The following is a 24,242-nucleotide window of genomic DNA, read 5'->3' on the forward strand; positions in this document are numbered from 1 at the left end:
AGACGGTCTTTCCCATTCATCTGATAAGGCTGCTCAGAACCCTAGAGTTCCCAATTTCTGGAGGGACCAGGCAGAGAGAAAAGAAAAATGTTTCAATTCTACAGGTGTAATTTACCCAGTTGCTGTAAGTCATAACCAGCTTGAGGGGAAGGGTTTCTCTCTATCTGCAAAACAGATCAAACCAGGAACATTCCAGACAAAACCCATAAAAATTATAACCATATTGACCAGTTCACTCAGTAAGCAATCTTTCTGTTAACTTTTAATGAAGCCATCAGGTTTTCCATTAGGATTCTTTAATTTCTTACCCAGTTCAGCAGTATATTCTAAAGTTTATCAGAGACCTGTTACTGTCAAAATGTGCTTAACTGTGAATCTTCTTGAAGATGAAGCACTTTTGCAAAAGCATCAGAGTAAAACAATAACTGTCTATAAAAGATGAAAGACTTAAAAAGTCATGGTTAAACACCTGATTACAATGTAATCGATAAACTTGGTTACAATAACTAGAATTATGACTGATTATAATTTTATCCCTTGAAAACCATAACCTCTGGCAAAAACCAATAAGCAAGTCATTCTGCATTTCCTGATTGGAAAATTTAATGCTTTAGTCTTCCTCTCCTAAGCAGGCATAGGTAGATAAGCTTAGACCCACCCAGCAATTAATGTTCTAATATTTTATCCTATTTGAAATGACCCATGAATTTTTTTCTTTTAACTTAGTTTCCAAGTTACCGAAATCTGGAGAGACTATTTTAGACAGACATTCCCAAAACATAATTATTTCTATAGAGTTTACCTAGAGGCTCTTTTTTCTCCTTTACTCTTAGAGATCACAAAAGATGAAAGTTCCTGGGAGCCTAGGTAGATCATTTACTTCTCAAAGGCACAAGAGAAATACCAGTTCCTTCTAGAGAGCTAGCTTAACCAATTACAAAAGGCTCACTTAGATACAATAGCAGAGCCATTAGAGGGCACTGTGCTCCAGATCTCTCGGCAGCCTTCGCTCAGCAAGGACAGCCACCCTGGGATTTCCCCGCAACTTTGGAGCCCACGTGTTAGTGGACACCTGCCCCGAGATTACGCCCGCAGTTTTCGGGCGCCGCATGCTAGTGGACGGCCTCCGCAGCTTTCCATTCCCGACATTTCGGCGCTCACGGGAGTCTCCTCCAGTTGTTGGGCTGCATCCTGCAGGCCTACAGGGCCTGTGCTTGCCCAGCTTCAAGGCGGAAGAAAGAGCCCAGAGTCAGCAACAGAGGCATCAGGGGTTTAATGGGTGGGGGAGCTTACAGGTCTGAAGCAAAGTCCGGGAGGGACACCCCACCGTGTGCGGGGCGTGGAGGGCAGGACATGTTGGTAGCCCTCGTCCCCGGGGGGAAGGGGAGATTACCAGTTACAGGGAAATTGATGTCAGCTGGGCTCATTAGTTAGGAGGGAAACGAGTCGAGGGGCACGCCCCTCACTGCCCCTTTGACAAGCTATCACTAGCTGGAGCCTGGGTCAAGTACACAGGAAGGTCAGTCGTGTGAGTAGGGTGCAGGTGAAGCAGCCCTGGTCAGGCAGGAGATGGACAGAGAGCAAGAGTACAGCCATCTTGAGTGGCCTGACCGTGCGGTGCTCTTGTGGTGCTCTTGGTATGATCAGGTTCTTACCTTTGAACTTCTTTTAAAAGTTATTTTCCTTTATTAACTAATTTACTTTTCACTTAAATTCTTCCTGAATACATTTACTTTGGGTGTGTGTGTGCGTGTATATACTGGAAGATTAGTTGCCTGTGTAATTTAATTTTAAAAAGTATTTCTTAAGACTTTAATTAGACTTAGACTGTTAATATGAGAAAATTTCTTCAAAAGTCTTTCATTAAGAACCCCAAGTCCTTTCTCTCCTCTTTGTCCAAGTCTATAAAGTTTGAGATTTCCAGAATCTTAGTTTCTCTCTAATGATTTCCATTCAGGTTTAACCTTCACAGTTCATTTCAAGTTGAGAGATGCTTGAAATGGTTTAATTAAACCTTTAACTGAGTAGTAATTGATTTATTATTTTGGCCTCCCTGTATAACATGAAGGTTCCTAAATCCTCTGGTTTATTTTATAGCCTTTTAATCTCTTTTGCTCGTGTTGGCAAAGGTCTGCAGAAGAGCCTTTTACTTTTCTCCCTTTTTGCTAATCAAATCTCTGGCTCTGGTCCAAGGAAAAAATTCCTTAATGGACCAAGTTCATTCTCCCTCTTGTATGTATGCATGAGTGTGTAAAAGAGAATGTGTGCATGTGTATCTGTGAATGTGTGTTAGTGATGGGTGAGTGGGTGAGTGTGTGTGATGGGTGAGTGTGCACTGGGTGTGTGTGTGTGATGGGTAAGTGTGTGCACACACTTGTTCATCCTGATGGAGGCGGGGACACTGGGCTTACCTGAGCAGGAATTTACGTGGGTCTGCTGAGAGCCGGGTTTTGGTTCTTCCATCATCTTCCCCTTTCATACTTCCAATAGGAACTCTTCGTTTCTCCTTTTGCTCTCTCCCTTCTCTCCCCTTCCCCTTCCCTCCTTCTTAATTTATTCCTTAATTGCACCTGCTGTATGCCTGGGTGCTGTGCTAGGTGCTGGGAGCACAGAGCAGGCCCAGGCACTGTCCTGCTGGTGCTGCCTCCTGGCTGGTGGGTGGCATTTGGACAAAGAGGAGGTTTCAGTGCAGTGGGGAAGGTGCTCCTCTGGGATTAGGTTTGGGCTGCTAAAGAGGGGGGACACGTGGTCTAGTTGGAGGGTGAAAGGAGGCTTCCCAGGGGAGGTTGGCGTCTAAGTTTAAATCTGTGTTGTCTCTTCTGGGCACTTACCACGAATAAAGTCACTCTGAGTGTGTAGGCATCTTGGACTCGCTGTCCCAGGAGCCTCTGAGCCCCGAGCCCTCTTGTCTGCTCTGGCAGGCAGCCTGGGGGCAGCGGGCTCCGATGGACTCAGGTTTCAGTGCTGGGGCTTTCATGGGATGCTGCGGCTGCGCTGGCGCACCTGCTGCTTTTGTGGGGATTACAAAAAGGTGTCTCCATCCTGGGCTGATGAGTTAGCAGTGGGTGTTCTTTCTGGGTGGCTGAGGATAGAGTGCTCAGGGCTGACGCAGGCAGTGCAGGGCGCTCCGCCTGCTGGTGGAGCCTGACCTGGGACAGGGATGGGGACAGGCCCCCGCCTGCCCTCTGTGGCCCTCACGCAGGGGTCAGTCTGTACCACAGCCACGGAGGGGCTGCTGGTGGCTTAGGCAAGTGGCTTTTGTTATCTGTTAAAGGGGGATAAGATATTAGCCTTTTAAAAAACGGATTCTGAGACAAATGCATGTTAGTACCTAACGTCTTAGAACCTGGTGTGTGCACGGTGCCCTTCTAGCCCTCCCACCCACTGTGTATCCATCGGCTGTTCAGGTCGGGAGTTGGGTCACACTGAAGCTTGAGGCTGGGTGAACTATCATCGTTTTCCCGCAGAACTCAGAGTAGAGGTCAAAATGTGCTATTTCTATGCTCCGATATTAACCTAACTGGCGTGGATGTGAGGTTCACGGACTGAGGCAAACAGATCTGGGTTCAAATCCTAGCTTGGCTACTTCTGGGTCTTGGGGCAGACTGATTCATTTTCTTTTTTTTTTTTCCTCAGTTTTTTTTAGAATAATTAATTTATTTTTGGCTGCATTAGGTCTTCGTTGCTGCGTGCGGGCTTTCTCTAGTTGCGGCGAGCGGGGCTACTCTTTGTTGCGGTGCACGGGCTTCTCATTGCGGTGGCTTCTCTTGTTGCAGAGCATGGGCTCTAGGTGCGCGGGCTCAGTCGTTGTGGCACGTGGCTCAGTAGTTGTGGCTCACGGGCTCTAGAGCACAGGCTCAGTAGTTGTGGCGCACGGGCTTAGTTGCTCCGCAGCCTGTGGGATCTTCCTGGACCAGGGCTGGAACCCACATCCCCTGCCTTGGCAGGCGGATTCTTAACCACTGCGCCACCAGGGAAGCCCTGATTAATTTTCTTAAGCCTCAGTGTCCTCTGTAGAATGGGAAATCCTCAGGGATTTGCTGGGCAATGCACGTGAAGGGCTTAGCATGTGCCTGAGACATATGTGCCTAGTGATTGTTAATTGTTGCTGTTATTTATGTGGCATTTCCACATGATCGCTGCTAAAACCACAGGGAGCAGTCTTGGGGTGCCCTCTGCCTCCCTGGAGCCTTGCATTATAGGGCAGGCTGCAGCCTGTCCTGTAGAGGGGTGCTGCGTCCCTGAAAACCTAAATGCCCCTAAAAGCCCCACGGTCCCTTGCTTCTGACATCATTCACTGTCCCTCTGTTGCTGCCTGGGCTCCTGGGAGCTAAATGTTGGGGAGGCTGACTGTCAGGGCCTGGCAGTGTTAGTGGTTCAGGATATTCCTAAATTCTTGAGTTGGTGTGGCTGGAGGCTGAGCTGCAAAGTGGGAGTTGGAAGGCTGGCTTTATCCTTGGTCTTAGGCAGAGTGGAATTTATACACCTCTAATTCTATATTGGCTTTCTCGGTGTGTGAGATGTTTTAAAATGAAGAAATCGAGTCAAAAGTGCCTTAATGAACAAGAACGGGTGTACGTCGAGGAATCACACGATCTAACAGCGGACGGACTGGGAAGGTAATAGTGTCTTCAGAGAGACAGTCCAAGTCAGAACACGCACGCCTGTAGCCATAACAATGCGCAGTCACCATATGTCGATCACCTTCTAAGTGCTGTGCTCAGCATTTCAATGGACTGCTGTTTATCAATGGTGACTGTATAGAATAGAGGCAGTTTTGTGTTTATTTTTCATGTTAGAAACTGAGGCTGGCGGGGATTTGAACTTAGGCCTGCCCAACTCCCAGCTGCTCTTCTCTGCAGTGCACCTCTTGGCTCCACTACCATGTCCAGAACTGACCCGAGGGCCACCAGACTCAGCAGAAAGATCTGGGCAGTGAAGAAGGAACCCAGATCCTGGGTCTGCCAGCTCAGTGGAAGGTCCTGGAAAATGTGCCAAGTCCCTTCAACCTTTGGGTCGGTCCTTCGTTTCTTTTCCTATTGAGGAGTTAGATTTGCTGCATCCATCTCTGAAGGTTTTTATGAGGATAAAATGTGATAGTAGCTGCGAAAGTGCCTCACGAACTTGAGTGATGTACACATAAAGGGCTTATGTTATTAGATTTTTGATAATGTTGAGGTTTCTTTCATGATGCTCATGTCATCTTTTGGGCTGATTCTTTCCGTCCCTTGCTAGGTCAGGTCTTGGCTCTACAAGGATAATTTTCTGCCTGTGAGGAAGTTGTCCCCAGTAGTGGATTTGGGACGGGGTCGAGATGCACCGTGGCTTGCCCCTTTCTTCCTGTTGGAAACTTGGGACCTAGGAAATGCCTTGTTTTCGAAATGCATCTTTTCCTATTAAGCAGCCGATCAACGTGTGTATTTCTGTATTAAGTATCTGCTACGTCTCCAGCTCTGCCCGAGATCCTGTGGGACCTCAGGGTGTATGATGGAAGCTGGGGGGAGAGCAACACAGTCAGGAAATGGTGTGGGTGAGCTTGCACACGTGTGTGCCTTACACGCAACTGCGGGGCCAGCCAGGGTCGGCCGAGCTGCCTCACAGAGGAGGTACTGAGATGTGAACTGGGCCTGGAGTTAGGGTTCTGATTGGGGTGCAGGAGGGCGCACAGCACAAGGAAGCAAAAAAGAGGCAGGTGTTCCCTCTCCATATTTAGGGAGGCCTAGAACACTGCCCTGAGTGGTTGAGAGAGAGAGCGAGCACGCATGCGCGTGTGTGTGTTTCTGTGTGTTTGTGCACGCGTGCGCACGTGTGTAGGGTGAACTGTGCGATAAAGGGCCTGGAAAGCCAGGTCTCAGAGTCGTGGGGCAAAGTCCTCAAGAACAATGGAAAGTTCTAGAGCAAGAGAGTGGCAGTGAGACAGGGGGTGGAGGCTGAGAGAGACCAGAGCAGAAAGCTGGACTCTGAGATGCCGTGCAGGGGTCTAGGTGAGCGGAGATGGGGTGTACGGGCAGGTGTCTTCAGGACAAAATCCACAGAGTTCAGTGATGCCTGAGTAGAGGAATTCAGGGAACAGGAGCAGGAACTGAAATTTCCTCCATTCAGACGCCATTAAAATGTGTCAATTTAGAGGCGACAGGATTTTCCTCGCCCCGTTTTGCCTTCTCCGCTCTTCTGTACCGTGGGGGTAGTTGACAGCAGCAACTCGTTTTCGGTGCTTAAATGATTCCAAGTGCATTTATGCATGTTTCATTTTTAGCTAACTAATTGGTCTTGAGGATCTGAATTATGGATGCAGCAAGATGTAAGATTAGTTTTGTCACCGTCGTGTTAGAGGTTTTCCAGAGCTTTCAGGGCTGATTTTATGTTTCTTCCTTGACGGCAGATTGCACCCTGCTTGTTGGGGTGCAGTCACCACGATTTACGGGGTGCCCACTGGGTGGGACACCGGGTCACATGCTGGGGCATAAAAAGCCATCGGGACAGGACTCAGTCTTCAGGGGGTCCTGCCTGTGGAGAGGCACATGCATGACTCTTGGGTCCGGCCGGCCGTGCTGCACTCCCGCTGTGTGGGGAGAGGGGTCGCACCCGTGGGCACCGCGGCTGCCGCCTGCTCTGGGCGTCCCCAGGGAGAGGGCGCTGGGTACCCTGCTGCCATGAGTGCCGAATCTGAACCTGAGGGGAAGGGCACGGTTTCTGCAAGACTTTGACGTCTGCCCAGGATTGCTGACGCCAGCCACAAATTTGAGGGTTCCCAGGGCCACCCACGCTTCTGCAGCTAGGTACGAGCTTGAGGCACCCAAAGGACTCCCTCAGGTTGGATAATTTTCTAGAATGACTCACAGAACTCAGGAAAGCACTGTACTTGTGATGACAGTTCTAATCAAAAAGGGTACAGGTCAGAACGAGCCAAAGGGGGAGATGCCTGGGTGAGATCGGGATGGGGGAGGGGGTTCTAGACAAGGGGCTTTCGGTCCCCCTCCCACACCCGTGGTGTCCTGGACGCCGCTGCCTTCTTCTGGCTACATTACATGACAGGACTCGAGTATTTCCAACCAGGGATGCTCGCCCGAGCCTTTGGTGTCCAGAGATGTTTGGGGCTCGATGACACACTGCTCACGTGGCTGTCCCCCAGTCTCCAGCTTCTCCTGGGGGTCAGACTAAGACCTCTCTTCTCCAGTTCATCCAGAGGTCGGAACTGATCTGACCTGTTGCAGAGCCCCTGAAACAAGTCACAGCGTTAGTCCTGTGGCTAAAGCCCCTGTGCACATGGGCACTGCTGTCAGGCAGGGCCTTCCAGGGGCCTAGAGCTCACCCCCAGTGGCTGAGGGCAGACCTCTCTACGGGTAAAGCCCCTTCTTCACTACACAGCTGCATCCTCAGGACATTTCAGAGGAGGACCTCAGTCTGCGTGGCGGGGTGCGGAGTCTGGCATCAGGGTTGGGACCACGGTCTCCTACAAACTGTTAAGCAACACGTTTCTGCAGCTCAGCGGATGGGACACGAGGTGGGCGTTTTGTAGCCTCTTCGCGAACTCTGCTCCTCTATTAACTGCTGCTTCAGTAAGTTGCTGTTGTAAAGAGTAATAAGGAGGAGAATTTTAATGACTTCGAGGTGAAGAGTTTGTCCTCACTGCACCTCCCTTTCCTCACCTCCCCCTCCAGCCTCCCTTCCGCATTGGCTGGGCCTCCTGTCCACACAGCTGACATTCTCCTTGGTAAAATTTCAGTGTGGCCAGAGGGATCCAAGGGGCTTGTGCCCTTGCTCATTTGTTCTGGTCTCTTCGTTTGCTTTCTTGTTGTTTAGTACTTTTTTCTCCCCTGTTCCTGACCACCCCCATCCTCGTCTCCGACATGTCCGGTGAGATAGAGGGAAGGCAGTGACTGTGTGTTGGGCTGGGCTGCCCTGGCCACGGAAGGCCCTGGTTCGGAGCTCTAGGTCAAGGGGGAGCCATGCTTAGCACTGCAGCTCAGTGGAAACTCTGCTCTGCAGGGAGCTCCCCATCTCAGCTCCTCCCCCATGCTGGTGCCTGATCCCTCTGAGCTCTTGGGGACCCCACGTCACAGCAGGCTTCTCTGTCCAGAGCCCTCATTGTCATGCTGCTCTTTCCCTGCAGACTTTGCTCAGGAACCTTCCTGCCCTCTTCGCCCGCCCCATGGCTTTCCTGTCTGATTTGGGAGCACAAGTGACCCACTTAAGGGGTCCTCACGGTGGTAGCAGTGGGCACTGTGGCTGACGTTTTCTGGGCAGAACCGTAGCCTTGGGGAGAGCAGGAGGGACCTTGAACGTATCATAATTCCGCAGATGACATTCCCTCAAGATGGTGCTAGAAGCTAGGACCCTTCCTCTGCCCTGATGTTCAGATGCAAAGAGGGCTGCTGACATGCCGTGCCTTAGCCAGACAGGTGGCTCTCCAAAGATGGCATGGCGGCCAGACTGTGCTGGCCCCCTGCTTGGCCTTCTCTGGGTACCCCTCAAGTCACATCACCTAAGACACACCACTCCACCTTCACACAACGGCACGATGCCTCCTGACCCCACTCACCCATCTTAATTCCCACCTTCCCTTGGAGACAAGTGCCTTAACAATGAATGCTAATTAAGAAGAAATACAAGATGAAAAATGATTTGAAACTTACTCTGAAGCAGCTCTGATCATGACATTTAAATCATTTTGTTTCTAGGAAACTTGAAAAATATTGTCTTCAGTCCTGTAATTGGTGGCTTTAGATTGTAATTATTTTTTCTCTTTTTCATCAGAACAATTTGCATCTAATAATTATGATGCCTTGAAATAGTCTGAATAGTTGTGTAGCTCATTAAGAGCATGAAAAGCCAAGCAGCCTTTGAGAACGCTTTGCAAAGAAGTCCTTAGCAAGTTTCTGAGAACTGGATTTCAGTGGAAGTGGTGGGTCATAAGGAGCCTGGTTTGTGAACTGGGGGCTGATGGTCACAACTTAAAATCCTCCCCGGGACTTCCCTGGCGGTCCAGTGGCTAGGACTCCACACTTCCACTGCAGGGGGCATAGGTTTGATCCCTGGTCGGGGAGCTAAGATCCCACAGGCTGCTCGGCCAAAACAAAAACAAAAACAGAAACGTCCTCCCCGCCTTACAGAAGAAGCACGTGCAAAGGTTCTGATAAAGTGATGTTCTTTTTTTTTTTTTTAAATTAATTTATTTTAGCCGTGTTGGGTCTTCGTTTCTGTGCGAGGGCCTTCTCCAGTTGCGGCGAGCGGGGGCCACTCTTCATCGCAGTGTGCGGGCCTCTCACTGTCGCGGCCTCTCTTGTTGCGGAGCACAGGCTCCAGATGCGCAGGCTCAGTAGTTGTGGCTCACGGGCCCAGTTGCTCCGCGGCATGTGGGATCTTCCCAGACCAGGGCTCGAACCCGTGTCCCCCGTGTTGGCAGGCAGATTCTCAACCACTGCGCCACCAGAGAAGCCCTAAAGTGATATTCTTAAGTCACATTATTACAGAATTGATTATATAGTAGCATAGAGGTGCAGAGATATTAGCAGTAAAGATTGTTTGCAGCTGTTCATTTCTGGAACTGCTTCAGACTTTCCTCTTTTAATAAAACGTGGAACCAAACGTATTTCCACACTTGGAAATTGAGTGCATGCCCTGCACTGTCGCCTCCTGTGACTACATGGTGCCCTCTTGCTTCCTTCATAGAGTTTTCGGTCATGAAGAGGAAGAGAGGCAGGCCAAAGGGGTCCACGAAGAAGGCCAGCCCCGAAGAGGAACTGGCGGAAAACAACGTTATTCCCAGCGGGGACAGCCCGCGGGCCCCCGAGGGAGGGGGCAGCCTGACTCCCAGCAGCCTGGAGTGCAGCAAGTGCTGCCGGAAGTTCTCCAACCCACGCCAGCTGCGGAAGCATATCTGCATCATCGTGCTGGACCTGGGCGAGGAGGAGGGAGAGGCCGGTGAGTGCTGCCCGAGGGCCGACCGCGTCAGCTGATAACTCACACGGATGTAACTACTCACATCCGTGTTTACGTGTTCACTTGTTACTTGGAAATCGCACATATTTAGACATGTCCCACCTATCTGGAAAGTGCTCATTTTTGCAATGATTACTGACTGTTACTGTACATCATCTTGGAATCGAGTGTATCATCTGGTAGCTGATGCCCCCAGAGCGCAGGTCACGGTGGGTACTTGAGTTAGACGCTTGCGGGGGCGTTGCAGAGAGGGTCAGACAGTCTCTGTGCTCTCGAGCTTATGTTTGGGGTAAGACAATGGGCTTTTAAAATGCAAAGTGTTACAGGATAATAAATCAGGAGTTGAGAAAGTGTTCTGATGGGAATTCCGGACTGAGCCTGGTGTCGCAGTTTGGGTGGCATTTGGAGTAAAGGAGGGAGGGTGTCTCAGTGGATGAGTGGGACCATGTGAACAGAAGAGCAGACACTGGGATGCTCGAGGCCCCAGTGAGTGATCTTGATGGCCTAGATTGTGGCAGGTATTCTTGAAGAAAGTAAAGAATACCAGGTGCTTCCTCCAGGTAAGTACTTAGCAAGGCTTCAGCTCTGAAATAACTTCTAAAAGAGGCCGAAGGACATGTGAGTGTGAGTAGGGAACGTCACCTAGACGGCTTTCTAGGAGGACCGAAACGGCAAGATTGCACCAGAGAGCTGAGGGCCTCTGCTGTCGTGCTGCTGTTTTTGTTTGATTCTTGCACCATTTTTGAAGTTTTCAAACCACGTCTGAGAATTTAGGAAGTTCTTACTGTGTTTTGTATCACGCTAAGCATGCAGTTCTGGTTACGGATTTGGGCTTTGGACTATGGCTGCCTGGGTTTGAATCCTAGCTCTAGTACTTACTAACTTCATTCTGCTTTATTTTCCTCATCTGTAAAATGGGAATAAAAACAGCACTAGCTAATATGATTACTCTGAGGATTCAATGAAACAGGACTTCGTACAGTGCTTAGAACGGTACTTGCCGTTTCAAAAGCACCCCATAAGACTGACATGTGCACACTGCTATACTTAAAATGGATAACCAGCAAGGACCTACTGTGTAGCACAGGGAACTCTGCTCAATGTTACGTGGCAGCCTGGATGGGAGGGGAGTTCAGGGGAGAAAGGATACATGTATATGTATGGTTGAGTCGCTTTGCTGTGAACATGAAACTGTTACAACGTTGTTAATCGGCTGTACTCCAATATAAAATAAAAAGTTAAAAAAGAAACACCCCATAAATGTTAGCTGTTACTGTTACTCATAGCCATATGGACTCAGTGCTGTTGCTGGCCTTCCTGTTTTATAGATAAGAGCATTCAGACACTAAGACATTAAGCAATTTGTCCGGGGTTCTTTAGCTAGAAAGGGATCTTGGCCTTTGAACCCAGACTGTCTGACTCTGAACCCCAATTCTTAAGTCCTAGAAACACCTCCCAACAGTGGAGCAAGACCCTTGGTGTGTAAAATCCTAGCACAGATTGGGTGAATTATTGAGATGAGACATCACCTCATATTTATCAAACATCTAGGTAGGTGGCCAAGGCTCATTGCCAACACCTGTTGCAAGTTGTAGACAACACAAAATGTTGTTCTTTCCTTTAAACTGCTCTTAAGGTGACCACGTGAGCTCTTACTAGGCTGCAGGGGCTGATGCAAATACTGGACACGGATTCAAACAAGGTAAGGCAGCGGGCTGGCCGCCGTCCCAAGATAGAGCGTGAGTACTCACCGTGTGAGAGACGGGGCAGGAGCACGGTGGTTTCGGAGGAAGCAGCATCTTGCTTCAGAGCCTAATGTCCTTTCGGCAAATACACAGAGTTCTAGCAATAAGGTGGCCGATGGCGGAAGGGTTAGGAGGCCACGGCCCTGCACCTGAGGCGCTCATCTCCAGGGGATTCGTTCCTTCCGGCCCTGCTGATGCAGTTGCTCCCCTCCTCTCTCCACCCACGTCCCCTGCCCTCTGAGTGTGTCGCACGCGCCCACACACGCACCCCGCCCCGGCCCCCGCTCTCTTTTTCTCGCACAAATACTCAATGGTTGTCTCGTTTTAACCAGAGGGGCCAGATCTAGCCATCAGGGCAGCTCTGCGTGTACTGGCCCGAGTCCTTGTGAGAACCCAAGTGTCTCTGCTCATTCAGGGCTGTCTCGTTGAGAGTCTGTTTTGGTGTTGTGCCTTCACACGGCTGGCTTGTCCTGTCAGTCCCCCTCTGAGAGACTCCTGGGCTTTCTGCACAGTTGTGGTTAGAAATCAGGGATATCCTCTTCAGCAGCACCGAACATTCTGGCTGTTGATTCCTCCAGGCCTTAGGCCTAGATCTAACTTGGAGGGCGTGTGAGAAGTTCAGCCCGGTCCGTGGATGTTCCCCCAGGCTGTGCTGCCCTCGGGGGTTTCTTCCCAAAACACACTTCTGCAGTGTCTCCCCTTCACAGGAAAGTGCAGACTCTTCACCTGGGTATTCACGGCCCTCACTGAAAGGATCTTTCATGGAGCTCTGCGGCGTCACTTTTCCACACCATATAGTATTCCGTTGTTCATGCCAACCACGGTACATTTAGTGAAATTTAGGTTATTTCCATATTTTTTGCTGTTATAAATATTGCTCTAATAAACATTCCCTTATGTATATGTGTGCGTTTGTGTATGTGTATATATGTGTATGTGTGGATTATTGTTTGTTATTTTTGTAGGATAAATTTCTAAAAGTAGAACTACTGGGCCAGAAAGTGTATTACATATAGCCAAATTGCCCCCTAGAAAGCTCACACCAATTTAGATTCCAAAAGTATCCAAGAGTACCAATTGGATATTATCATTGTTATTTGTTTTCTTTTTTAATACCTGGAATGATATAAAAAATACTAAGAAGAAAGTAAAAATAATCCAAACTTTCACTGCCTAGGTATAAGGTCTATTACACTGTGTAAAAAAAGTGAAGAAAGGTCTTTCTCACTTCTATGTATGTTCATATACATTTTTCAGAAATGAGGTCATATATAATGTTCTGTGATCTTTTTTCACTCAGTAATGGAGCAGATAAATTTTTCATGTCAGTATTTTTTCTTTAACAAGCTGTTTTATAGCACATTCTATGTTGCAGATACTGTTCTCAGTATTTTACAACTATTATCAATAGCTCATTTCATTATCATGGCAACATCATAGGCACTATTATCATTCCCACTTTATAGACCAGGAAACTGAGGCACAGAGAAGTTCAGGAGTTTGCTAACATCACACAGCCCGTAAGGGATGGAGCTGGACTCTGAATGCACATATTCTGGCTGCAGGGTCTGTGCTTTTGATTGCGATGCTCTGCTTTCTGACTGAAAACAGTCAGTAAATGTAGATTTTTGTCATTTTTAAAGGCCACGCAGCATTTCATTGTGTGCATGGGCCATAAGTTTTCCTTCATTGGTCTCCAGTTGATTGATACTGAATATTGTTTTAAATTTTTCTCCCTGATTAAAAACAAACAAACAAAAAACTACCGGGGTGTACAATTGAGCATGCATTTTTATTTTATTATTACTATATTTGTACTTGTGTCTTTATTATCTTAGGTAAATACCTAGTAATGTAATTCTCGGGTTAATAGGACATCTTTTAGGTCACATATTTTATGATTCCATGTATATGTAATATTCAGAAGAGATAAATCCATAGAGACAGAAGACTGTTGGTGGTTACCAGGGGCTGGAGGAGAGGGGAGAATGGGGACAAACTGCTTAATGGGTACAGGTTTTATTTTGAATGATAGAAAAGTTTTGGAACTAGATAAAGGTGGTGTTTGTACAACATTATGAATGTTCTAAATGTCCCTGGATTGTTCACTCTAAAATGGTTAATTTTATGTTATGTGAGTTTTATCTGAATAAATCATATGACAACTTTAGTTGATAAAATAACAATAAAACTATTTGAACAAAACAAACAAACAAAAAATAGGGCATCTTGGGCTTCCCTGGTGGTGCAGTGGTTGAGAGTCCGCCTGCCGATGCAGGAGACATGGGTTTGTGCCCCGGTCTGGGAAGATCCCACGTGCCGCGGAGTGGCTGGGCCCGTGAGCCATGGCCGCTGAGCCTGCGCGTCCGGAGCCTGTGCTCCGCAACGGGAGAGGCCACAACAGTGAGAGGCCCGCGTACCGCAAAAAAAAAAAAAAAAAAAAAAAAATAGGGCATCTTTTATGTTTTGACACATACGCATGTTGTCAAGCTACCTGGTAGACTGTGTCTATCTGTTATTTTTCCGACGTTGGCTGTGTCCTCATATCCGCCTTTACCCTCTTTATCCTGGGTTGTGTCAGTCTTATCCTGTTAATCTCTAGTGTGAACAATTTTCTTTAATTATTTTAATTTGCCTCTATTTGGTCACTCGTGGACTCTCTCATTGCAGTTATTAGGGGTTTTTGTTTTGTGTGTAATTCAGGGCATTCCTCGCTCATGCCCTTTACTTGTTACACTTTTAGATCACCATATATTCTGAAAATATTTTCCAGTTTTATCATTTTTCTTTTAATTTCATTTGTAGAATTGCTTCCTTTGTCTTTTGCGTTTTACTGTAGTTTTAAATATCAGCATTGTCACTACTGTCAAATATTTCTTTTAAATTTCTTGCCCTTTTTATCATAGATTAGAACACTTACCTATACCCCAAAATAATAAACAACCTTCTATATATTCCTCTGTTATTTGTATGGTTTCATTTTTTATCTATATCTTTGATCCTTCTAGAAATTGTATTTCTGTGAAAGTTGTGAAGTAAGACAGTTATATATATTTGATCAATAACTAAGGGGAAAGGAATGATCTTCATAAGCACAATTTGAGAAAGTAATAAGGGTCTGCTTCCAAGTCTAAGAAACGCTTTAAAAAATAAAGCTTCATATTTTGAAACAATTACTGGAATAATAGGAAGTTGCAAAGATGGTAGAGAAAGGTCTCATGTACCCTTTACCCTCTTCCCCCCAGTGGTGACGTCTTACATAACTACAGCACAATGTCAAGTTCAGGACCTTGACAGTGAGATACTGTGTGCGTCGTTCATCATTCATCACACGTGTAGGTTTGTGTAGCCACCGCAGCAGTTGGGAGACAGGACTGTTCGTCACCACAGATGTCTCCCTTGTATTCCCACTTTATAGTCACCCTGCAACCACTGATCGCCAACCCTGTGATTTTGTCATTTCGAGAATGTTACACCAACTGAGTCATACAATATGTGACCTTCTAGGATTGGCTCAGAAAACCCCCTTTTCAAACCAATTTCATAATTTTATAATTGAGGAAGTTGAGATCCAGAAGTGATGATTATCCAGAGTCACACAGCTCCTCGGACGTAGGGCTGGGTACCATCCCATGTGTCCCCACTCCTACCCTGTGGCTGGCCCAGCTCTACCACGTTTGTGTCTTAAAACCAGTCTCATTTCTACTTCATGGATGTTGATTTTGTTTATTTCAGTATACCTCTCTCAGCTTTTTCTCTAACCTCATGGGAAGTGAAAGTTCCATCCTGTATGGTCCTGATGTTTATTTCCTATTCTGTAATTAATTAGGCAGTCTCTTCAGCAGTGGCAGACAGGCACAGTCCTTTCTAATACGATTATCAGCTTCCTCCAGTGCTAAGCTGTATAGAAAGTGGCCTCGTAGTCCATTGATTTGAATGACCTAAGTGCACTTTAATTTAACAGATACCAAATGGAAAGGTAGAAGCTCTGGGTGTTTTTCCCTTTCTGGCCACTGCTGAAGCTTCTAAAATATGCAGAAATGACCTTACGCCCAGCTGCCTCATGGCTGACATCGCTGTGATGATTGCTCCACGTTCCTTAGTTTGCCAAGCACAATATTACAATTTGGAAAATTCTTGCATAATTGTTTTAATTCATGCTCTGTAAAGAGCAGTTTAGTGACATTTTAAAGAATTGACCTTGACTCTTTTGCTTGTTAAAACAATTAGAAGAAAACAAAATAAGCTTTCTCCCTACACTGAACCATGGCAAGTTAAAATAATACTTTTTTTTTTTTTTTTGTGCTGTATGCGGGCCGCTCACCGTTGTGGCCTCTCCCGTTGCGGAGCACAGGCTCCAGACGCTCAGGCTCAGCAGCCATGGCTCAGGGGCCCAGTCGCTCTGTGGCATGTGGGATCCTCCCGGACCGGGGCACGAACCCGCGTCCCCTGCATCAGCAGGCGGACTCCCAACCACTGCGCCACCAGGGAAGCGCCCTAAAATAATATTTTTGATATATATTGAACATTTATTTATTTACTTACTTACTTTATTTATTTATTTGTGGTACGTGGGCCTCTCACTGTTGTGGCCTCTCCCACTGTGGAGCACAGGCTCCGGACGCGCAGGCTCAGCGACCATGGCTCACGGGCTCAGCCGCTCCGCGGCATGTGGGATCTTCCCGGACCGGGGCACGAACCCATGTCCCCTGCATCGGCAGGCAGACTCCCAACCACTGCGCCACCAGGGAAGCACCCTAAGATAATATTTTGATATATATATTCAACATTTATTTATTTTATTCTGAATTTGAATAATAAAAGAAACCAGGAAAAGAGATTTTTTTTTCCCAATGACATTATGTGGAACAGCTGGTGTTTTTGAAAAACACTTTGCAGCCTCTACAGAAATCAATACATCAAGTTTAGAAAAGTGACTTCTGAACCTTTCTAAGCTTGTTATTTCTGGGGTCATTTTATGCTAGGAGAGTTGCAAAAATTTGCTCTTATTCTTGTTAAAGCCTCCTTAAAGAAGACAAGGCATTTATTTTTTATTTATTTTTAAATTAATTTTTAAAATAAATTTATTTATTTATTTTTGGCTGCGTTGGGTCGTCGTTGCTGCACGTGGGCTTTTCTCTAGTTGCGGCGAGCGGGGGCTACTCTTCGTCACGGTGCGCGGGCTTCTCATTGTGGTGGTTTCTCTTGTTGCGGAGCACTGGCTCTAGACGCGTGGGCTTCAGTAGTTGTGGCTTGCGGGCTCTAGAGCGCAGGCTCAGTAGTTGTGGCTCACGGGCTTAATTGCTCTGCAGCATGTGGGATCTTCCCAGACCAGGGCTCAAACCCGTGTCCCCTGCATTGGCAGGCGGATTCTTAACCACTGCGCCACCAGCGAAGTCCCCAAGGCATTTATTTTAAGATCTTCTTTAAGATGCATCTATAATCTTCATGAGGATTTTTTACAGCAATATTTCAAGTGTCTTCTACTATATTTGTGTTAGCAAAACAGCTGACTTGATAAGTAGCTTCTGTGATTGAAAACTGTTTTGAGTGAGTCGGGTTTGAAAATTTGCAGGTGGAAAGATGGAGCAGTGTCAGTCTCTGAGTAGAACACTTTTCTCTGTGGAAAGATACAGAATGGTAAATTCTGTTTCCTCTCGCTGCCTTGTGAACCCTTGTTTTATCTCTGTGCTAATGAGGGGAATGCATAGTGCAGTGGCCTCCAAACATACATGGTTCTCAGCATGCTTGGAAATGTGGGACTTTGGGACAGTTAGTGTCACCTTTCATGGACCCCCCTCGTCCCACTTTCCTCCTGCCCCACCTGCTTCGTGAGCTTGGGCCCGTCTGTTTAGCCCTTAACTGTCGCGGGTTCTGTCGATGTGGGCCAGGGTACGCCCTTACAACCAGTCTCCCCCATCGCGGTGGCCACACAGAACCAAGCTTTCCTTCTTGTTCTGCTGCAGATTCTCAGGAGGCTCTGCTCACCCAGGGACCCAGGCAGAGAGAGCAGTCAGCAGACAGGACTGTTCGTCACCACAGATGTCTCCCTTGTATTCCCACTTTATAGTCACCCTGCAACCACTGATCGCCAACCCTGTGATTTTGTCATTTCGAGAATGTTACACCAACTGAGTCATACAATATGTGACCTTCTAGGATTGGCTCAGAAAACCCCCTTTTCAAACCAATTTCATAATTTTATAATTGAGGAAGTTGAGATCCAGAAGTGATGATTATCCAGAGTCACACAGCTCCTCGGACGTAGGGCTGGGTACCATCCAGCTCTGCTCACCCAGGGACCCAGGCAGAGAGAGCAGCTGTGCCCCGAACACAGCTGGTCACCGGGCAGGAGGGGAGGAGAGCCTGAGGGTTTCATGTCAGCCCAGAAGTGACCTCTGTCATTCCTGCCCCTGCAGTTCATTAGCCAGAATTGATCTCCCCCAATGTCAAGGGCCCATGGTGGGGGTGGACTGGAAAGGTTTGGTGTCTGTCACTAGTGGCAACTGCATGGCTCCTACCATTTCCATGGATTTGCCCACAACTGTGGTCTGGGGATCTGCAGATGTCCTCCTTGCCCCGACCATGTCCTGAGCTCAAGGCCTGTGTCTCAGTCTGGGGTCCCACAGGCTCCTTATAAATGTTCCCCTGATCTTCCGTCCTGGTGACTGGCCACCCCGTCCACATGTCTCATCCAGAAACCTCTTCTTCACCTGTCACATCCGGCCACTTGCCATAGTCAGCTGACTTTTCCTGCTAAATATTCCTCTGATTCTTCTCTGCATCTCTGCTGCCATTCTTGTGGGTCAGGCTCCCACATGGACTCTTGTAACACGTCTGGTCTGCCCTCCCTCTCTGATCCATGCTAGATGTGCATCAGTGATCTGCAAATATATCCCCAATAAATATTTACTTATTTACTAATAAGTTGCATTTTTACAATTTAATAATCAGGACTTCCCTGGCGGTCCAGTGGTTGAGACTCCATGCTTCCACTGCAGGGGGTGCGGGTTCAATCCCTGGTCGGGCAGCTAAGATTCCACATGCCACGTGGTGTGGCCAAAACTTTAAAAATAATTTTAAAAAATTTAGTAAGTATCGATGGAGTTCTTAATGTGGGTCTATTCTGAGTGTCTTGCAAGTATTAATTTATTTTCTCTTCACAAAAATCCTACCAGATGGTTACTGTTTTTATCCTCATTTCACAAACTGGGAAACTGAGGCAAGCATGCTGTTCAGTGTGACACGGTAGGAAGTGGTGGACCTGGGATGGGAACTCAGGCGTGGTGGCTCGAATACATACACTGCCGTGTGCGTGTGTTATAGGCATTATGAAGCATACATAAGATATACGTTTCAAAAGGAAGAGGTAAGAAAAGTAAAGAGGAATTCTGCTCCTCTCTTCCCAGATTTCAGTGGATGGTCCTAGGCATCCCCTGGATAGGTGCCTTCTGCTTTGGAAACCATGCCTCTCCTTGCCATTAGGCCCATCTTTCTGAAATGCACACCGGTCACATCCCTTCCCTGAAGACAGCCCGCCCTGATGCCCACCGCTGCTCAGAGACAGTCCAAGCTCCTCAGGAACCTTCTAGGTTGTTTATGTATGACCTGGCAGCTGCCGCCCTGTACCCTGATTTCTTACCCCGTCCCATGGTGCCCACCTACGACTCTGTAATGAACATCCAGAGGCCACAGTGCCCTGTGCTCTCTTGGTTTCTCGTGCGTTGTTCATTTTGCTTGGCAGGCCCTGCTTCCCTTTGCCCTCTGAAAAACTACACTTGTCCACAGCCAGTGCTCGGTAAATATCATGTGAATGAAAGCATGAATCTTCAGAGAGCAGAAACTAGGACTGTGCAATGTCTAATGGGGGGAAACTCAGCATGTTTCATCACTTCCATTTGCGTTTCTGTGCGGAGTGGGTCACGTGACACGGGAGAGGTCCCAGGTTCGTGCTGCTGACTGTCTGGCCATTGTACTGGCTTCCACTCAGCTTTTGCCTCTGTAGTTGTTTTCCTTCTTTCCTCCTTCTCCCCTGCTCTTCACATTTCAGGTTTCCGCTGTCATTCTTTTCACCTGTGTTTGAGGGTTGCCTGTGAAAGTTACCTCTCCTTTGCTGGTGCTGTGGAGTCATCTGAGCTAGAGTCTGGAGTCATCCTTGCGTCCTCCTCTGGCTCACTTCCAGCCTGCCGACTCCCCACGATTCTGGAGCCCTCGGTCGGTTTCCTCTTCGGGCGTCCTCCCTGCCCTGGGTCTGGCCTTCTCATCTCTCATATGGACTCTTTGCCTAGCAGACCAGCTGCTCCACTTGTAGACCTGCTCCCCATAAGCTCGCCCTTCACAGAAGGATGTCACGTGCTAAGGTGACAGGTCATGTTGTTGCTGAGAGTCCTCCCGTGGCCTCCCCTGCTGCGTGGAGGGGCCTCACCTCTGCCTGCTTTCCGCCCCACGTGCCCCATGGGCTCTTTTGCACAGGCAGCTTTTTCTTCTTGGAAAGCTGCCCTGAACCCTCTAAGCCAGCTCCCTAGCTGTTTCTCATTCTTGAGGCCAGCACGGTGCCCAGGTGCAGGCAGCCCTGCTAAACGTCCACTGAAGGAAAACACCTGCATGTGACCTTTCTCTCTCCAGTAGCTCTTGACACTTGGAATAAAATTCAGATAAATGAGAATGGGATCCATTGCCAGAGTTGTTTATGGAAGGAAGAGAGTGTGAGATCTGCAGCCTTGAGCCCTGACAGGCCCCCGAGACGGGCCCTGGGTGAGCAAACTGTGGGTACGGCTCAGGCTGCTAAGTTTGGCAGATGTTTGTTTACATGCTCCCATAATTCCAGAGGCGAGCTGGTCCAGAGCTTCCTGTAGGTCCACAGAGTCCTAGACCCAGGTCAGCGGGAGCGTGATGCTTGTGGGCCCCAGCTGGGCCCCGCAGCGGTGGTGGTGCCTCCTCTTACCGTGTGCCCGTCTGTGCCAGCTGCTGTCAGGGTGCTGAGCCTCTGTTCTCATCCTCCTGCTGGGTGCTGAGGTAGGGCTGCCGGCTCATCGCTTAGATGAAGATACAGGCTCTGCTAGACAAAGGAAGCTGCCCGACGCCAGCTAGTAATTACATGAATCCTGGTCCCTTCGACTTCCGAGCTCCAGCTTTTGTCACGTGGATCCAGCTGTCTTTGAGTGCTGGTCCTCTGATTCTCCACCTTGCCCTGGCCCAGAGTCACCTGAATTAAACCTCCAGTCCCTTTGGTGACTACGTGTCCCAATGTGAGACACGTGACATAAGTCAGATGTGGAGCCGGCCCCGTGCTCTCTACTACAGACCTGCTGCGACTCTCAGGTAATCAGAGGGCACTCAGTGCCATTTTTCACGGTGGGGGGCGGGGCTGGGGGAGAAGAGGAGCTAACTAAATCCCACCCAAGCAGGGCTTTATGGAATATCTTGTCCAGCATCTTGGAGGCCGGCCTCTTGTGCTGCAGCCCCTTTGCGTCGTGCTGTCTGCAGTTCAGGGGGCTGCCTGTATCCCGCCTCGAGGGACGTGATGGGAGGGATGGAGCCTGTGACACAGGGGGGCCTTTGCTCCAAGTGATGGCTCTTCAGACAAGTAGCAGCTACTTATTTCCCCACCCCCCATTTTGAAAAGGAGTCTCTCTCTCACCATTAACAACCCGAGTACTGAGAAATGCTGCAATGAATGGCCCGTGGCCCAGCGGCCTTTAAAGCCGGACTTACTTCTGTGCCTGGAGCTTCCCAGCTGCTGAGGAGCTGTCTGAAGCCAAGGGCTGAGTGAGATCCCTGCAGCGGCCGATCCTCTTCTCTTTTTTCTCCTCCTTCCTGAGCTTGTTGCTGGGCACTAAGCCAGACTTTGGAGATCAAAGCGAGTAAAATGAGTCTCTTCCCTTGAGCAGCTGAGCCTGGGGAGGAGGACCAAGGGGTGAATGGATACAGTATGATGGAGGGGCCAGCCCAATGCAGAGGGGGCAGGGCAGGACCGCGCCCCCGCGGGTGTATCCTGGAGGGCTCCCTGGAGAGAGGGGCCGTGAACTCCATGTCTAAGGCTGACATAGGGGGCGGGGGAGGGGATGGGCTAGGCATTTCCATCAGGATGGCTGCTGCGAAAGCCTGCAGGTGCAGGGCTGGGGGCGTGTTTGAGGAATGCTGGCTAGTTCACTGTGGTGAGTGTGCAGTGAGGACAGAGTCACAAGGAGGCTGACGGCCTCATGCTCTGCAGGTGCTTATACTCATAGTTTCCTGTCTGTGGGAATGCTGTGCTCGGAGCAGGTGCTCGCCTGTCCTTCCCTCGGAGCAAGAGAGACAGGAAGACTTGAGAAAGCCTGAGGGGAAGAGGGAGGGTGAGAGTGATGCACAGTCAGCAGGTTCGATAGAATTATCTTGGGTTAATAAGTTTCTTAAACTGCTGCATCAGCAGTGTGGCATGACTCAGTGGCAGAGCCCCAGAATATAATCCCATATCAGGCTGCTGTTCTGACAGCTGTTCTGGGCTTTTTATTAATGTGGCTGATAACACTTGACTCTCTGGGGTGTTCTGAGATTTAATTAGCTCTTGGGCAATTTGGAATAGGTACTTTAGAATATCAGTGCTGTGTTGATTATAAATGAGTGTGTGTGAACTAACTGCTACAAATGTGTGATTGCTCCTGTGGTTAACACTTTATCTGCCCTTTCCTAAATCAGCGTGCCTTGCTTGCATGTTATTCCATGTCGGGGACTCTGCGAAGTCCCTTGGGGAGTTACAGGGTAAACACAGACACAGATCCCACTGCTAAGAGTGGGGCGTTGGAAAATGGAGCAGTATCCCTCCCAAAGGAACTCCTCTAGGACAGGAGGGCATGGTGAGCAAAGAGCAGGGAGACTTTGAGATAAAGGGCACTTAGTTGAGAGTTTTTGTATCAAGTGAGCTTCGTTTTTCTTAGTGAAGTCAGAGAAGCTCGTCAGAGTTAAAGGAGTGTGTGCGTGTGCATGTGTGTGTATGGTTAGGAGCTGAGAAAAGTGGGAATATTTGTGAACCCCTGCTGTAGATCTTTCATTAATTCATCGGAAGCATTGATTGAGCACCTGCTGTTTGTGTACCAGGCGTGCGGTGGTTGCTGGGCTATGTGATGTCAAATGAACGGAAGTTTGTGTAGTAAAGTTGTTCAGAGTTTGGTGGGCGGGGCAAACAGATGACACTGACACTTTGGGGTAAGTGTGATGAGCACCCGCAGAGGCCACATGGGATCTTAAGGGAGCTCAGAGACGGGACTTCAGAGGCAGCTTGAGAGAGCAGGGCAGGTCAGGAAGGGCTTGGGCAGAGCTTTGACGTCCACATGGGCCTGGTGTTCTGTAGGGTGGGTGGGGCTGGAGGTGAGAGGAGGCAGAAGGCGGGGGAGGCATGTGGAATGCAGCCTGGCAGAGGGAGTAGCATCCCGTAAGGCCCGGAGGAGGCTGCTGGCCGCATGTGCTTGTGGGGAGACTGTAGGAGGCTGGTGCAGGGCCTGGTGGAGGGTCTGCAGTATCTGGTTTCAGCAGTGGCGGTGGGCGTCAAAGAAGGGGGTGTATTCTAGAGCTGCTGAGGAAGTGTGATTCCCAGGCCCTGGGCACAGGTTGATGTGGACAGGAAGCAGGAAGTTGTGGGAGGGAGAGGGCCAGGTTTTGGCTCAGGTGCTGGGGTGGAGGGTGGCCCCTGCCAATCCGGAGAACCCAAGGGAGAAGCAGGTTTGGGGGAGAGAGGATGAGTTTGTTCTGGTCACACCCTGAGTTTGGTGGACTCTGGGTGTCCATGGGGGTGTCATCCACCTGGGTGTGGGACCGGCAGGAGGCCCCTTCGTGGGTGAGGGCACGTGTGGGTGGTCAGCAGGGGTTGGGATGGAACCGAAGCAAACAGCCGCGTGGCTTCCTGAGGACCCTGGTGCCGAGCATCCAGAGGGAGAGAAGAGCAGGAAGGCCGCCTTAAAGGGGGAGAAGGACGGGATCAGCGATGGTCAGTGACGCAGGGAGAGTCAATGAGACGAAGCTGGGGTAAGAGTCCTTTGGTCTTGGGAATGTGCCTTGTGCTGGCCTGAGCAGGAGCCGTGTCAGTCAGGGGTGCTTGACACAGCCGGGGTGAAGATGAGATTTGGGGGCCGGAAAGAGGGGTCATGTAGAGATGACTGAAAGCGTCGCCCCGTGGAGCTGGCAGCAAACACGTGGCGACTTGAGAGTTTACTAAAGGGATTATTTGTACAGTGTGGGCAGGTGTTGGTCCTGGGGGAGGCTGGGGACAGTGGGGAGTCGTTGTCACCCGAGGTGTAGAGGCAGGAGAGAGCTGCAGGGAGAGCTGCAGCCTTTGCAGGGAGGGGACCTGGAGAATATTGTCCCCTACTCCCCTCCCTCCCTCCTGTCTTCTGCTGGTGATGGAAGCCAGAGGGCGATGGAGCCCCTGTGTGACCCGTACAGGTGAGCCTCCGGGAGCTGGGTGGAGACAGATGAGGGTGGGCCTGGAGGGGCAAGTGGAAACTTTCTAGAACACCGGGGACACTGGATCTTTGCTCATTCCCCTTAGAATGGAGCACATGCTTGGTCTCTGCTCCTTAA

General features: G+C 49.0%; 1 protein-coding gene across 2 annotated transcripts in view; it reads left to right on the plus strand.

The window, feature by feature from the left end:
• The window catches only part of ZFAT (zinc finger and AT-hook domain containing), a 186,696-nt gene that overhangs the window by 36,485 nt on the left and 125,969 nt on the right, over window positions 1-24,242 (plus strand). For both annotated transcript variants that reach the window (XM_067711189.1, XM_067711191.1), the window contains exon 3: window positions 9,673-9,924. In XM_067711189.1, the coding sequence (XP_067567290.1) occupies window positions 9,673-9,924 (252 nt within the window). The remainder of the gene's footprint in view (window positions 1-9,672; window positions 9,925-24,242) is intronic.

The sequence above is a fragment of the Pseudorca crassidens genome, chromosome 17, assembly GCF_039906515.1.
Source record: "Pseudorca crassidens isolate mPseCra1 chromosome 17, mPseCra1.hap1, whole genome shotgun sequence".
Taxonomy (NCBI): domain Eukaryota; kingdom Metazoa; phylum Chordata; class Mammalia; order Artiodactyla; family Delphinidae; genus Pseudorca; species Pseudorca crassidens.